At 40.4% G+C, this 15,340-nt stretch overlaps 2 protein-coding genes across 3 annotated transcripts; both read right to left on the bottom strand.

The window, feature by feature from the left end:
* Positions 1-2,429: 2,429 nt before the first annotated feature.
* aire (autoimmune regulator) lies at positions 2,430-7,148 on the bottom strand. Its single transcript, XM_076097359.1, has 10 exons — positions 7,002-7,148; positions 6,512-6,686; positions 5,494-5,616; positions 5,214-5,338; positions 4,986-5,107; positions 4,771-4,840; positions 4,348-4,476; positions 4,167-4,251; positions 3,397-3,557; positions 2,430-2,574 (listed from the first exon to the last, which is right to left on the bottom strand). Exons 1-10 carry the CDS (start codon positions 7,146-7,148, stop codon positions 2,494-2,496), a joined length of 1,218 nt encoding a protein of 405 aa, XP_075953474.1. The 3' UTR covers positions 2,430-2,493.
* Positions 7,149-9,474: 2,326 nt separating this feature from the next.
* rab6bb (RAB6B, member RAS oncogene family b) lies at positions 9,475-14,973 on the bottom strand. 2 transcript variants are annotated; one of them, XM_076098153.1, is made up of 8 exons: positions 14,904-14,973; positions 12,451-12,509; positions 11,697-11,750; positions 11,129-11,234; positions 10,871-10,982; positions 10,696-10,789; positions 10,385-10,451; positions 9,475-9,539 (listed from the first exon to the last, which is right to left on the bottom strand). In XM_076098153.1, exons 1-8 carry the CDS (start codon positions 14,971-14,973, stop codon positions 9,475-9,477), a joined length of 627 nt encoding a protein of 208 aa, XP_075954268.1. The 2 variants fall into 2 exon arrangements, with proteins under 2 accessions (XP_075954268.1, XP_075954269.1); XM_076098154.1 differs by lacking the exons at positions 10,696-10,789; positions 10,871-10,982; positions 11,129-11,234.
* Positions 14,974-15,340: the final 367 nt, after the last annotated feature.

Consider the following 15,340-nt stretch of genomic DNA (forward strand, 5'->3'; position numbering starts at 1 on the left):
TGAAATACAGTGCAGAATAAATGAGTGTTTCACTACATCCATCACAGATGGATGCCACCTAGTGGTGAGAAGATGTTTGCCTCTATTTCCTTCTGAAAAGAGAAGTTTTTCCATGTGTTCTCTCATGTGGTATGCAACTAGAACAAGAAAGCTGTGTGATAGTTAAGCAGGAGTCATGATTAAAACCTTCACAGTAGAGGAAATCAGATGTTTATGCAAAATATATACCCCCTCAGCCAGAATGAGAAAAAACATCATGACTGCAATTTGGACACAAATCTGTGTGTAGTGCTAACTTCCTGATAATTACGCACGCTTTGACACCAACTTATGTCGGCTTTATTTTTCTCATTGCATCTCCCTCGTGTCTTTGCAAATAATACAAAGAAGAGTCTCTCTGTGAGTGCTGTGGCCTTCCCTGCGAGGACACAGAGCCCTCAAGTATGCAGGATGTTTCATGAACCATTTAGAAAGTGGATTCATAAACAAACAGAAACACACTTCCACAGAAACACACACACACACACACACACACACACACACACACACACTGGAACATGTTTCTCATCCTCTGTTTTGGGCCTGCAGGAGCTGAGAGCCATGGCAACCAAATACCGAGGGGAGAAAAATCTGCCTGGCCGAGCTCCATCCCTCTGGCAGTCATGCAAAAACTCTTGAATCCCATGACAAAAACAACATTCCACATCTAAGTGATAGTCTTCAAGGAATTCCTGTTAAACAGAGGCATTTCTCAGCATGCATACCTCATCATATTGAAACCATCTGGTGTAACGTGTGAATGCAAATTCTTCTGCAGATCCACGCAGTCAGAGGGACCCTTCATTTGCCTTTGTGCACATGTGGAAGTTTGCATTGTCTCTTTTATTTGCCGTGATGAGACACTGATGTTCTCTGACAGGGTGTTACAGCCTGGGTCCTGATCTCAAACTGTTAACCAGTGAGTATACCATCTCCTCCAACACTGCCTTCTACGAGATATAAACACATTCACTCACACAAAAACAACTAAGGCATATGAAAAGTACATGAATGCATCACTTGGTTTCCAGGGAGACAGCAGTGGGATAATGACAATTTAAAAAAAAGTGGATGTATCTCAGTTTGTTAGGTCAAGTTAGTAAAAGTTAAAAAGAGATGTCCCAGGTCCACTGCAGACATCAGTGCTGACCCCATCTCTTACACAATTAGTCATGCTGTGATGCTTCACAAAGCGGTAGGACATTTAGACACCTTTTAAAATAGGATGGGGAGACAAGGATGGGGAAGAAAACCTAAAGTTGCTACACATTCACAATGTCCTTTGGTACAAGCATTGCAGCAACACTGGTAACGCAGGCCACCCCATCAACTAAAGCATGCCCTGCATTATCATAGACTATATAAGAAGTGGACGTAGTGACCGTGACGTCACACGTTGGCTTGTGGACTGCCGTTTTAAAGCCTAGAGTTCGGCATTTTGGCTGTCACCATCTTGTTTTTCTGCAACCAGATGTAACACAAGAGGGTGCAGCTAAGTACAACCGAACGCTGAATAAGACATTTTTAGGCGACCAAAAATGAACTTTCATGAACTGAAAACACACTTTGAAAGGGTTAAAGTTGTAGATGAAAACACAGCTCCAAGACCGCACAACTCCATGGTACCGGCCTGTCAATCACAATTTACTAAATAAGCATCATGCTGTATTGAAAAAGACTTGAAACTAGCGATTCAGATCATAAACTTATGGTCATAATATTTAGTGAGATAATAAATCAAGTGAGAAGGAGACACATCGAGTTATTTTCGCAACCAGATGAGTTGCACCATGATGGCCAGTAGAGAGAATGCAAGTTTAAGACACTTCTGCATTGGCTTCACTTTTTAGAAACGGAGGTTGTGCACAATCAATATTAATATATCCAGCAATGTCTTGTAGAGGACCTGTAACAGGTTCATTTGGTCGTTACGGTTCGACGCCCCTTGGTTTATGTCAAAAACATAGTTTTTTTTAATTGAAAAGATGACTTAAGTATGTGGACTCCTTCTGTACCTAGTGTGTTGCTGCTAGAAAATCCGCAAAGACACTGGCCGTGGTAGAAACATTTTACTCATCTGTGGATGAGTTTGGATATTATTTTTTAAAAATCCACAGATTTCAATTCAAACCAATCCAACCATAGCTTTATGTGCCACAATTGTGTATTTTAGTCCATTATCGTTATCGTATTCATCTCAGCACATTTTAAAATCCGCAGTTTGAAAAGATGCAAAGTTTTCACTTTAAATATAAAGAAAGAAATAAAATCATGTTATATCTAAAATAAACCACAACCAGACTTTTACTTCATTTAAGGCAGGAAACAAGAAAATGATATTTACTATATCCAGTAATCTCCTTTTAATTAGCTATGTTCACGTCATCATTTATACTTGATACAGCATGAGTTCAAACTGTGAGAGGTCATACTTGAGTGCAGATCGTCTGTCTGTCACTTGTAGCATCCTTGAGAGTCTGGAAGAGGCCGAGAGATGTTGTGGAAAGCCCACTGCAAGATGTCGTCAATGGAGCCCTGCTGAGAAACAAACACAGCCGGATCAATTGTTGAACAAAAGATCGAAAACCTGGTGACATCATTCGGCACACGTGTACGGTATGATGTCAGTGACAACGATGATGTCACTGGACAACAATCTCATACCAGATTATTACTGCAGTCATATCAGGTTATGTTTTTTAGTTTTAGGTCATTCAGTCAGCACATTTCAATGTCCTCAATGTAGATTAACGAGGAGTAAACTGAAAAGTGCAACCAGGAAACTAAATGAAATATGTCCTGGTGACCTGGTATTAATGCATACATTAAATACATTAATCGTGCCTTCTTGCAATCTATCATAGTCCAGTCTAAACATGTTTAAATCACTGTAATATTGCACGGGCGTGCACATATTCCTCACACCTTAAACTGAAGACATTAGACATAATGTTAGTTAGCTACTTTTTCTGATCTGTCTTAAATCTTCAACTCTTCTTTTCTTTTATCTTAAGCTTTTAACTCTCTTTAGCTTCTACAAACAACAGACGTATATGTTTATTTAAAACACTGTGGTACCTAAGACTTTTCCTGATTTCTTTCCTATTTGTCATTCATATTCTTTATAATGTGGTAACATTTTCATTTAGATACAGAGGCACTCCTTTGTGGAAATTCAACCTAGACTACAGCTCAAACACTACCACGACACATCACTAATTGATTAATCCTCATTTTACCATGACAACTCATTCCCTGTCTGTGTGATAAAAAGGTGCAGCCACCTTTTGTCTGACATGTTATTTTCACATCATGTCTACATCATGTGTTATCGACATGTAACTGAGCCTCACTCACGTCTCCCAGGAGGGAGTCCAGTTCCTCTTTGTGGAGGACGGGCTCAGGGACGGAGGAGTACTGATCATGAACGAGCTGGAGACACACACACACACACACACACATACACAAGAGATTACATAGATTACACTCCATCATATTCAGGCAATGAAGATGTGTATCTCATCTGCAGACACACCTGTAAGCCTCTGGATGATTCGGCCTCCTTCTCATCAGAGCCTCCCCAGGGCCGGGAGCAGGACGAGCAGATGGATCGCCCTCTAACGAACGCAAGCCGTGAGTGAGTCAGGCTGTTTTGTGTGGTGTATAATGTTACTATCAAATCAATATGTGACTTCCAACACTCAGGAGGATTACAGAGGAAGGTTTGACATTCTACTAAACATGCTAAAGGAAGTCTTAAAATGCTCATCAATGTATCACAGAGAAACACTGAGAATTGCAGTCAATAAGTAGTGATAGCATAAGATCATCACCTGGATTTACACAGGTTTCATATGTCATCCGTATCTCTGGTAGCATTTCGAAGAATCATTGATCTTCATTTACAATGTTATGCTGCACACCCTGCTGCACTCTTCACAACCCATTAGTCACCATTAGCTAGGCAATCATCACACCCTTAATGCACATCGGTGATCAATAGTAACACAAACAGGAATCCAGAGAAAGGTCTTTGCCATGTTCAAACACATAGTACAGCGATAGAGGAAGTGAGGAGTGGATGTCTTACTTGAGGAAGTTGCAGTGAATGTGGAAGGGCTGCAAACACTGGAGGCAGTGAGTCAGGTCTCCTCCTTCTATGTGGCAAACACCACACACCTCCCTCACACTGAGCAGCTCTCCGCCGGAGCACTGGATACACAATTTATGCATTTTAGCAAACTTTAGCAAAATTAAAATATGCGACAAAGTATAAAGACTGCACCAAACAGAACAACAAGTCTTTACCTGGTTTCTGAGCTCATTCATAGAAGCTGTGGCACTAGTGAGAGGCGAGGAGGGTGAGAGCGGGGAGAAGAAGGCGAGGTCTACGATGGAGTTGCTTGAGCTCGCGCTTGTTTGCTGGGCATTGAGTGGCTGTGACATAAAACATTATGCCCATGAGCAATACGAGAAAATGCAGGGCAAAAACCCTGCAAACTAAAACCTGATTCTCAGACATGACTGTTTAAATTGTATCGTCCGATCATGGAGACTTGGAGAGGAGCAAGGGGAGCAACATCCAACGTTAAAAACATTGAAATTACTGGAAATGTGAGGTTTGATACAGGAAGACGCCTTTGTTACTCAGTAAGTAATACATCATTAACCATTGTTTTCATAGAAAATTAAACACAAACAGTACAGTCTATGTAAACATCAGATACTTACCTGTAAAGTTATTTGGGCATTCTCTCTTTTCACTCTGTTTCCAAAGCACCATTCACATCGCCAAGTGCCACTGCAGATAAAAAATATGTGACGTTAAAACCTTCTTTTCAGAGCAAGAGTTGAAAAGCCAAGGCCTCCCTGAACACATAAACGAGCTAATATATAAAAGTAACTACACACAGATAGGGTTGCGGTTCAAATCTTTTATTTTTCACCTTGGTATAGATGTGAGTGGAGGGTCCAGGCAGGTCAGATGAAAAGCTCGAGGACAGCCATCGCAACAAATCAGCTCCCCTCCGTCCTTACACACTGCACACTCATCATCATTATATTGAACCTACACTCTCAGAAATACAGAACATACTAACGTAAATGTACACACCTTCGAAAGGAAAGACTGAGTGACAGAGTGTGAAAGAGTGGACGCTGAGTGGATCCTCTACCATGCCCGTGGTTGTCTCCCCCTTGTGGTGAAACACGTTATGGACCGCTTTGGACTCGGATGGTCCATTTATCTCCTCCGTCTGACCGCAGGAGTGAAACTCCCCATCAACTTTTCTGTCACTTCCTGTTGAATAACAAAGACTTCAAATATTTTCCATAGTAGTAACCTTACATTAATTTCTCTAAATGAGTTCTTGATTCAAATATTCACATTCGATGTCCTATTGATGCTGGGCAGTTGTATTGATATTCGTGACCATTAAAAAAGCAGTGGCCTACCATCTGAGCCCAACATCTGTTTGATGTGGATCTTCTCTGTGGATTCATGGTTGACTGGCGGCTCAGTTAAGGAGGAAGACAGCATGACTGGTCTCTGGACTGAAGACGACACCGCCTGAACACCTGTGGCAGAACAAGGTTTAAAGGTTTTATAACAATAAATCATTGTCTGTATATATGTTGGAATAGGTTTTGTAATTACTGTTTCCAGATGTTAGCTGTGGGGCTGCAGCTTCATTCTTCACTCTGTACAGCCTCACTTTGCCCCCTGGGGAAAACATATATCATCAGAATCATTTAATTATTTTGTTTAGTCTTTTAAGGTTTTTTGGTAGACGACAGAGTCAGAAGAGTTGTATTATGGGAAATAACCTGGTCCGTCACTTGTCTTGGCGTGATACTGTGGAGGCAGATTGTGTGAGTTTGTCTCTCTCTCCCCGTGGCTCCTCTTCTTGATGTGAGGAGTTTTATGGCCTCCAGAGGATCTCTTCTCTGCTCTGGAACCTGCAGCGTCCCGTCCTGTCAACAAAATGTCAGCAAATGACAGAATAATAAAGACTTAAAGCTATAAAATTGTTCTTCATGTCATAATCGTAGATTTCGATTTGTTCTGAAAGTACAGGGAGAATAGATAATAACTGGGACGGGAAATGGAAGAAAATTACTTTCTACAGATTTACAAACTCTTAACTGTTAAAAAAATGTGTATGTAAAAAACAGAAATTGTATTATGAAATTCAATATTTGTCTTTTCTTGAGCTTACAGAAAAAAATCTAAATGTGTAGATTTCTATACCATGTATCAATATGGGTTTTATTTCACTTTAGTAGCATGTTTATTAATGATAAACGTGGCTGAAAAATCAATGAAATGAGGGATTACATAGAGACGTATGAGGAAAATGGACAGTACCCTACTCATCTGGACCCAGAAAATACATTGTAATCAAGTTGAAATGATTAAACAGACACACTATATACATTTGACAAATGTTTCGGTGAAACTTAGAATACACACTCGAGTGCAGGTTAGTGAGCAGCGTCTGCAGCTTGGGGTAGCTGTCCAGGTTGTAGTCTTTGGACAAGTTGCTCCAGAAAGCCTGGATGGTGGATCTGCTCTGCTCCAGGACCCAGGACAGGAGGGAGTACATGGCCTTGTGGATCCCTTCTTTGCCTTCCTTCTCCAGGGTGTCCTATGAAAACAACAAAAGGTATGTGACCTCTGAACTTTGAATAAAACCATATATTCCTGCAAATACATGTCATAATCTATGTAGGCATTCTAGGATTATGATCTGAATTACTTTGTGGACAACAGGAGGATTATGAAATGAAAAAAGGTCTTATCGATTAGGCATTACATTGCTTTTGTGTGTTTTCAGTGTTTGACGGTTGCACAAATTGCAAATTCTTGTTATCAAAATGGAAAAAAACAAGTGAAAACTGCTGACATTTCCACTTAAAATGAAAATAAACTCTGAATTCAGATTTCCATATTTTGTTCTTACCTTCAATAGTTGGTCAGTGATGATGGTGTTGTCCACCAAACCGTAAACGAGAGGGAAAGGGTCATCCACAGCCATAGCGATATCGGTCCGCAGCTCCCTCAGCAGGGAGCGATGGTTTGTGTCCCGAAAAGCTCCCGTTCTGGACATGATCCGCTTTGAGTGTAAATGAGATCCAAAGTGATCCAGACCTCACAGGACCCGAGATCATACAAGAGCTACTCTAGAGGGAAGAGGTGTGTCCTTGTCAGAGAAGCACATACTGTTTTTAATGCTGATATTGAATCATTTGTATTTGAAACTATACGTCATGTTCTTTTATATATGCAATCCAGTGATTCTGTTTTTAATATGTATGTACATATATATCACTATACTGTATACTGTATATGTACACTGATGCCGCTCATTTTGACTGGCTAAAGCTTTCAGAAACTCCACATTGAAGGTCTCACCCTTGAGGAAATCCAACCAAAGCCGCCCTCGACCTCTTGTCTCTGTGGAGTTCATGTGTCCACTAACAGCACTGTCTCTGTCCGCCTGATGATCCTCAGGGGGATCGAATGACGGGCTGTCCATCTAGGGGAATACCTGTCCTCTTACACGAGGAGGGCTGAGTGTAAACGACCTGAACACGTCACCGTGACAGTTTCCTTCTTAAAAGGTTCTTTCCACCACTACTTCCCCTTGACTATCAGGTTTTCAGACACTGTCTCACCGCAGGGAACTCAGGTTTAGTGCAATAATTATCGCTGTGCAATAGGCATGAGAAAATGAACACTGTGAACAATTAACTGATTGACGGATTGATTATATGGTTGGTTGTTACGTTCTCTGCCTATTTGCCTTTGATGCTGTTACTGTGTCACATTTTGTTCTCACTGACTGGAGTACACTCTAAAAAAAGACTAACACAAACTAAATATAAATAAAATCCAGCACACACATAGCTGGATTATAAATTGCCAGTATAGGTGTGAAGTGAGCGTGAATGGTTGTCTCTCTCTATCTGTCAGCCCTGCGATAGTCTGGTGACCTGTTCACGGTGAAGCCTGCCTTCGCCCAATGTCAGCTGGAATCGGCTCGAGCCCCAACGCGAGCCTGAACAGGATAAGCGTTTAAAGATAATGGATGGATGGATACACATAGTGCTAATGCTAAACGCTAGTGTACACATATCACAGCGAGTCACTGGTCCTGCCTCTTGTTGTGTGTTATTAGGTCTACTCAAAGTTTTTAGGTTTGAAGATAGTTAACATATGGAATTACGTGTTTTAACATTTTCCAACAATATGAGCCAATACATTTTCTGACAAGGACTTCAAAAAATGTGACTGGTGATGTGGTTAAAGACATAAAAGCGGCTGGCCTTCTCTATTTGTCTTTGTTGATTGTTAATGCTACAGGGATGTAAGAAGTAACATGTTTGGAAGTAAAACCGGGAGAAAAGATTAAATAGATTAGACCATTTTGCTAAGATGTAAGTGTTGATGTTTAGGAGAGTGAAGCCCTTTAATCTGTAATTTATTAATCATTTAACATCATTACATTATTCATACTGGTGAACAAGGACCACTTCTACAGAGGGACGTTCACAACATACATATTACATTATTATATACAGTGCAGTGCATTACAGTGGATCGTTATATGTGTATTACCGGGATGGAGGGAAGGAGAGACTGGGAAGGAGAGAGGGTCTCAGGGAAACAGGGAAAGGGAGAAGGGTGGTTGGAGGGAGCGGGAGTTGTGATAGTAAGTTGTGTTTTATTACTTCTTCTTTTTTTTTTTAACCACAGTACAGTTTGTTCTAAAAAAGTTAAACCCATAGAGAGAGATAGAGTGCCACATTTTCACAGCTACTGTTAGGTGAACCTACTGAAAGTTGACTCTTGTGGGAATATCAAATGAGATACATTTTGTCATGAGATGCTATAGAGAGATGCTATAAAACATTCTAAGATAGTCAACCTCCTTCCAGAGTGCAGAGACCCTGAAGGGCAGGCCAAAGGTCAAAGATCAGATCAACGTGCATGCGTGCTGCAGACATTCAAACGTGTTCGGCCATCGACAAAAATGGCCGACCCCCCCACTATTTCTTCCTTCTATGTTTAGGCATCGTTTTTGGTGCTTTCCCTTTTTATATATAAAAAATACAAAACATAACAGCGAAAAGAATTCCGTTGGTTGTCCCGCTTTTCTCCTTTTTCATTCTTCCAAAACAGTTTTTTTGCTCGTTTTCATTTCAACATTTGGTTGTTTTTTTCCCCCCCTTTACTCCTCCAGTCACTTACATATTGACAAAGTATACAATATTTTACAACTGAACAAGAATGAAAGGTAACATTTGATTTGTCCAATCAGATACAAGGCCCGCATCCTATATCGAATTAGAGAAGTCAACTGGAAGCTAGCCAGTAGTAAGCAACACAACAAGCCTATGGTGTGAAGGGAGCTGTCCGAGTTCAGCTCTGCATTAACATGAGCACCCTGCCTCGGGGACAGTCGGCTCTACTGGTTTGTCCAGCTTGATGTCGATCACTGGGAATTGTCCAGTTAAGAAAAAGTCGGGTGGTTGAGGAGAAAAAGTCAAATATTATAAACTGACATGTCACAGTTAAATGGGTAATGCTGTAAATGACTAGTTACAGTGTAAATAGTTTGGACATACAGGTCATCAATGAAATACTTGCTGGGCACTTTTCCTCAGTAAAAAGAAAAATGTTACATTGTATATTATTGCAGTATTTAATCATCATATTAAAATCATACACACAACTATTTTGTGGCCACAGCTTAGCCTTTTGTTCCCAATAATGAAAAAAAGAACAAAAGGCTCACAATAGTAATTATAATAGCACTGTACTGTATTTTTTGCAATTAAACTATGTTGCCCCATGAGCAGTCTTGTTACAGGTTAATAATATTACTGTAACCCGTAACTATGAAATAGATACTCAGTAATAAAAAAATCAATACTTACTTTAGAGTGCAATTTACTTCTGGTACCTCTCAAACACAATGTTACCCTCTTATTCCCTAACCTCTTTCCTGGTGTATGTCTCTATGAACTAATTCACGTATGTTGATAAGTATTTCTATTTTCAATCAGTCATCCATCCTCCACCACACATCCTCGGCGTATGTCACTTCCCAGACGTGCCACTATGTGGTGCTATACTGTGCTTCCACACTATACCTTCCTGGCTCTGTGCATTTCCTCTCTACGAAGCAAAAAAGGTTTAATAGCTGATGCCTCGGTAGACAGTAGGCTGGGCGGCCTCTTTGTACTAGAGCCAACAACCACTAAGAGATTAAAAACAAGCTGTCTATTTCTTGGCTGTGTGGCTCTCGGCACAGCGAGTCACAGTGGCTGTAAAGGATACTGCCTTCAGGATTTGCATCGTCCAAGCTCTCCATTCCAGGTAAGGCTGCTGCAACACGACGAAACAGCTAGCAGGAGAGAAAAAGGAGGAGGGTGGAGATGAAGGGAGAGGAGGGAGAGTTAGGGATCAGAAAAAAATGACTTGAAAAAGAAACATGGATGTGCACACTACCCTTGTTACTACTTTTCCCACATAGAATGTTTTAAATATTCACGTTGGTGACTCGATCACCAACACACAGGGATGGCAGAAAAGCTGGGAGCAACCGACGCCCAACATGCTGTGAAATGTGGTGAAGCTGCAGGGATCACCTGTTTGACATTGCAGCCTGTCTTGGCACTGGTCTCGATGAACATGACGTTCAGCTCTTTGGCTCTCTGCTCTCCTTCCTCAATCATGATTTGCCTGCAGGAAAATCAGGCCAGGCTCAGAATCACGACGTCGACGGATCGTTTATTTATTGCTTTGAACAACACTGTAGCTCACCTCTTCTCTTCCAGATCTGTTTTGTTGCCGACTAGCATGATGATGACATCACTTCCTCTCTCTGTCCTGACGTCATCGATCCATTTGCAGGTCTGCTGGAATGAGTTGACATCTGTGGAGACCAGACTCTTATATTAAATTGTTTGTTTGTGTTCGCTGTGTTAAAGTCCCCATATACAAATAGAGCTTCTTTACTGTGTCAGACAGGTGAAAACATACAATCCATACATGCTCACGGGTAAATTAGCACTCTCTCACTTGTAATGTCATAGACGACCACAGCTACTGTAGAGTCTCGAATGTAGCTGGGGATGAGACTCCTGAAACGCTCCTGTCCAGCAGTATCCCATAGCTGCAGCCTTACCTGCATTTACACACACAAACACACACACACACCTTCAGCAGCTGCTTTAACATTAACCTATCACACAGACTACACAGATGTAAGGCCTCGTAAGTACACATCCAAAGGGTGGGATAAGCCAGTATCAGCTTGTGAGCAGGCTGCCAGAGCATAATATGCTGACTAAGAAATAGTATTAACACTAGCTAAAGAAGATGATCCACGAGAAAGGCTTTTGACTTTTTAGGGCGAGAAAAGCCAAAGCTATTACCAGCAGAAATAACCTCAGGATAATCGTGTTAGTCTGTGACGAGAGAAGTAATTATGCAAATCAAATCAAAGATTAGTGAAACCAGAGTGGAAATTGGGACATTTCCTACTTTGGATGTTGACTGGCTAAAACAAGACCAAGTACAAATAAATACATTCATCTTTAGACGTGGAACTACATGTGAACTTTAAATGACAATCAAGGCGTCCTACTGTTCGGTCTTCCAGGTACATTGTCTTCGATAGGAAGTCTATTCCAATGGTAGCCTGCAGTGGAGAAAGAACAAAAGAATAATCAGTATTACGCAGACTTTAAAAGCTAAATGTCCTCTGCTCCGTCTGTTGTTCAGTGGTGCAGATTGACCGTTGTTTAAATGAAGGAAAACACAAAAAGCTGTTAAGTTAAAAAAAAAAAAGAAAATGGCCAATAAGCACGGAAATTGAATCAGACTGAAAAACTAATTTCATTTGTATTGCCCTCAGGGCTCAATCATTCACACTTGTTATCTACCTAACTTCTAAGAAAGGCAAGGGACAAATCTGTAATCTGTATTCTCTGTAATATTGCCAATAATAACATTTCCTTTTGATAAATGCATTGATAACATTCTTAATTAACTTGTTTTATCTAGACCCTGGTTTGTAATTTGTAAATCAAGCTGGCATTTTTGGCCAAAAACAAACATTGTTGTAATATTAATCAGTTGGAAGTCTACCGTACCATAGAAGGCTTATTACATTGTAGACCCACACTGTGATTAGTCCCATTATTCCATTTATTCAAATCTAACATCAGTGGACGATTAGTGAAAACATTGTTAATACATTTAGGCGAGAAATATAAAAATAGAGTTTATACAAGGATAACTGCCCCACCATGACTTCTTCAGTACATTGACCATAGCCATTCAATTATTCTATATAAGTGTATGTTTTCTGATGTTTTTGGTTCTGGATCGAGTCTCACCTGATACGTATTGTCGAAACTGTCATACATGAATCTAGTGATGAGAGATGTTTTCCCCACTAGAAGAGAGAACAGAGGTTGGTTTTTAGAATAGGTGTTAGTTCATACCATAAAGAATCGTAAATAATATTTCAATATTATTATATGAAAATGGATGTCCGTTGTGTTCCTCGGTGTGGCAAAATGAATGCATATAACATTCAACCACAGCCACTGTAAGCATCAGTATCAAACTATAAAAGAGGAGAAAGCATTACATTGAAACAAAAACCATAAGCCATCTTATTTACCTTAGAATCTGCCTGATAATTCAATGCAACTGTCCTCACACGACAACATTGTCCAAGAAAGAAAAGGAACTCAAAAAACCTTCAAAATACAATTATTTTCTCTAATGGCAACATCTGTTTCCCTTCCGAGGCAAGAAAATACATTGTACATTTTCTGTTCTAAAGGGAAAGATCAGACATGTAAAATATGATTTTAATAAAGATATAGAAATAGATTAACATTGCTGGAACTGTGTAAATGTTACTCACTATCAAACCAATGTGAAAGAAACGTCAATAATGGGAAATTAACTGATTTCATCGACGATGTGTCAAGAAATCGTGAAAAATGTCGGTCAAAAGCGGTCAAAAATTCTTGTTTATACTGACACGAAACCGAGAAAAGCAGAAAAGTCTCACATTGCAGAAGCTGCACCCTCGGGATATTTAACAGTTTTCCTCAATTTCATGATTTGAACGATTCGTCGCTACCAAATTACTTTTATTAGTATTATTATGGTATGATTGTTTGTGTTTTGTGTTTTTTGTATGTATTTTGTTGTTAAGTTTTGTGTATTTGTATTAAAGCCCGTCTACAGAGGGGCACTGCAAACCTGATAAGGCTATAAATGCTGTGGTATGTGGCATTCATCTATGCTATATATGTACTTGTTCCTGTAGATGTATATATATATATATATATATATATATATAAATAGTGGTAGATTTATTTTCTGTTGACCAACTGATCGATAGATTAATTAATTGTTTCAGTTCTATTCGCTTTTTTTCTCTATTCTTTCGTTTATTGTGGTGAGGGGAAAATGCTATTAAAGAACAATAAGGGGAAAAAAGTGATCACTGATCACCAAAAATGAACGAGTCCTCTTTAATCAGACAGATCCAAAACATATATACTTAGCAGCATGCAAAAGCTGGGTGGGGACTTCTCAAGAGGATCAAGGTGAGCCTTGTGAGCTGGATTCTTATTTACATCCCACCCAACACCGTCTCTAACATCATTTTACGTCACATAAGTGAGGACTGGACTTTTCCAGCAGGCCCCCGGGCTCTAATGCAGATTCTCTCTATGCAAACAGCAGTAGTTTTGAAGCCAGCGATGGGCAGTGGCCACACCAGGCCTCGATTCAGCACCATGGACAGTAACATTGCAGTGCAGGCCACACAAACACACAAGGAGGCTTGTAGTCGACACACAGCCTCCTCACATGCAGCACTCTCTCACACACACACACACACACTGGAGCACCACCATGTAAGACACAAACAGCAGTCAAGCTATTGTCATATCAGGTCTAATTATGTGCATCCTGCTGCTGTATTTTATGCGATAGGTGCTGCTCTGCTGCCACTCTGGATGTCTGAACACGTATTCAGGCAGCTTCACAGCGCTAAACCATTATCGATCAGCACCTCCCAAATCTGTGCCATCACATCAAATCACACACACATACACACAATAATTCCCACCCTGAATAGATGGCTTATTGAACAAATAGTATAATGTTGTGTCGCGGTCAAGCCCGTTATAATTGTGTTATTTGCGTCACCGAACCGGAGACTGCGAGGTTTAGAGATGCTACAGACATCGCCAGCCTAGGGTGTGTCCCGAACTGACACATGGGGGACTGTTTATTATCTTCTCTAAATAGATAAATAAAAAACAGGAGAGGTGTAGGAATATATTACACAAGTGCCATGTAATGGAATAAAGGATTGTTCATGTTGTAGAAATAATAAACTGGTTATCTGAAAACAGGCTGAGCATATTTGTCGGTCACTGCAGCACATCAAAACATCCGAATTCAAATCGCCTGCTCCGATGCGAATTGTGGCCATTTGCGACAACTCGACAATCCTCGAGGATATTCAGCACAATTAGCAGTTGTTTTGAAGTGATCATGAAGACTATATTTAATCCAAGAGTGAGATTAATATGCATGCGGGGTATTTTTTTTCTTCTTCTTCGGTTAATAAGATCGTCTGCAGTCACAGATTGTGCCAAAAAGTGCAAGGGCGTCATATTACCCAAAGCCAGTCGGCCACATTTTCGAGATTCAGCAAAAAACTTTGAAAATCAACAAGGATTACATACATGGCCTACTATACGCATGTTTAGCATAAGGGGAGGATAAGATCGAACCTCCCCAAGATTTGACTCACCGCTCTGCTCGCCCAAAAATACGAGTTTAAATTTCCTCAGGGGGTTCCCCAAATCTCCTCCAGCGGACATGGTGGCAGATAGAGAGCTCAACTTGGATTATTTTTATATGTTCTTATCGCTCGGCGTCTCCTACGGTTGTGGGTGCGCAGGGGGATCCTCCTCTCCTCACAGAATGATGGGAATGCAGCTCAGCATCCCTCCTGTCAATTCAGGGAGCCTGTGCGCCTGCGCGACCTCACCTATTTCAATCCGTCACCTTTCTATAGGAAACCAAACGACACTGTGGTTTTTATGCAGATAAAAGATGATAAAACATAATACACACATGTGAAGACATACGTGTTTGTTTCCAGTGAAAGCAGACAACAGGAAGTGAAACCAGTGGTAGGCTACATTTACTCAAGTTAATGTACTTATTTTAACGCTACTTTATACT

This window comes from Anarhichas minor, unplaced genomic scaffold (assembly GCF_050575085.1).
Source record: "Anarhichas minor isolate MPS153535 unplaced genomic scaffold, ASM5057508v1 ptg000024l, whole genome shotgun sequence".
Taxonomy (NCBI): domain Eukaryota; kingdom Metazoa; phylum Chordata; class Actinopteri; order Perciformes; family Anarhichadidae; genus Anarhichas; species Anarhichas minor.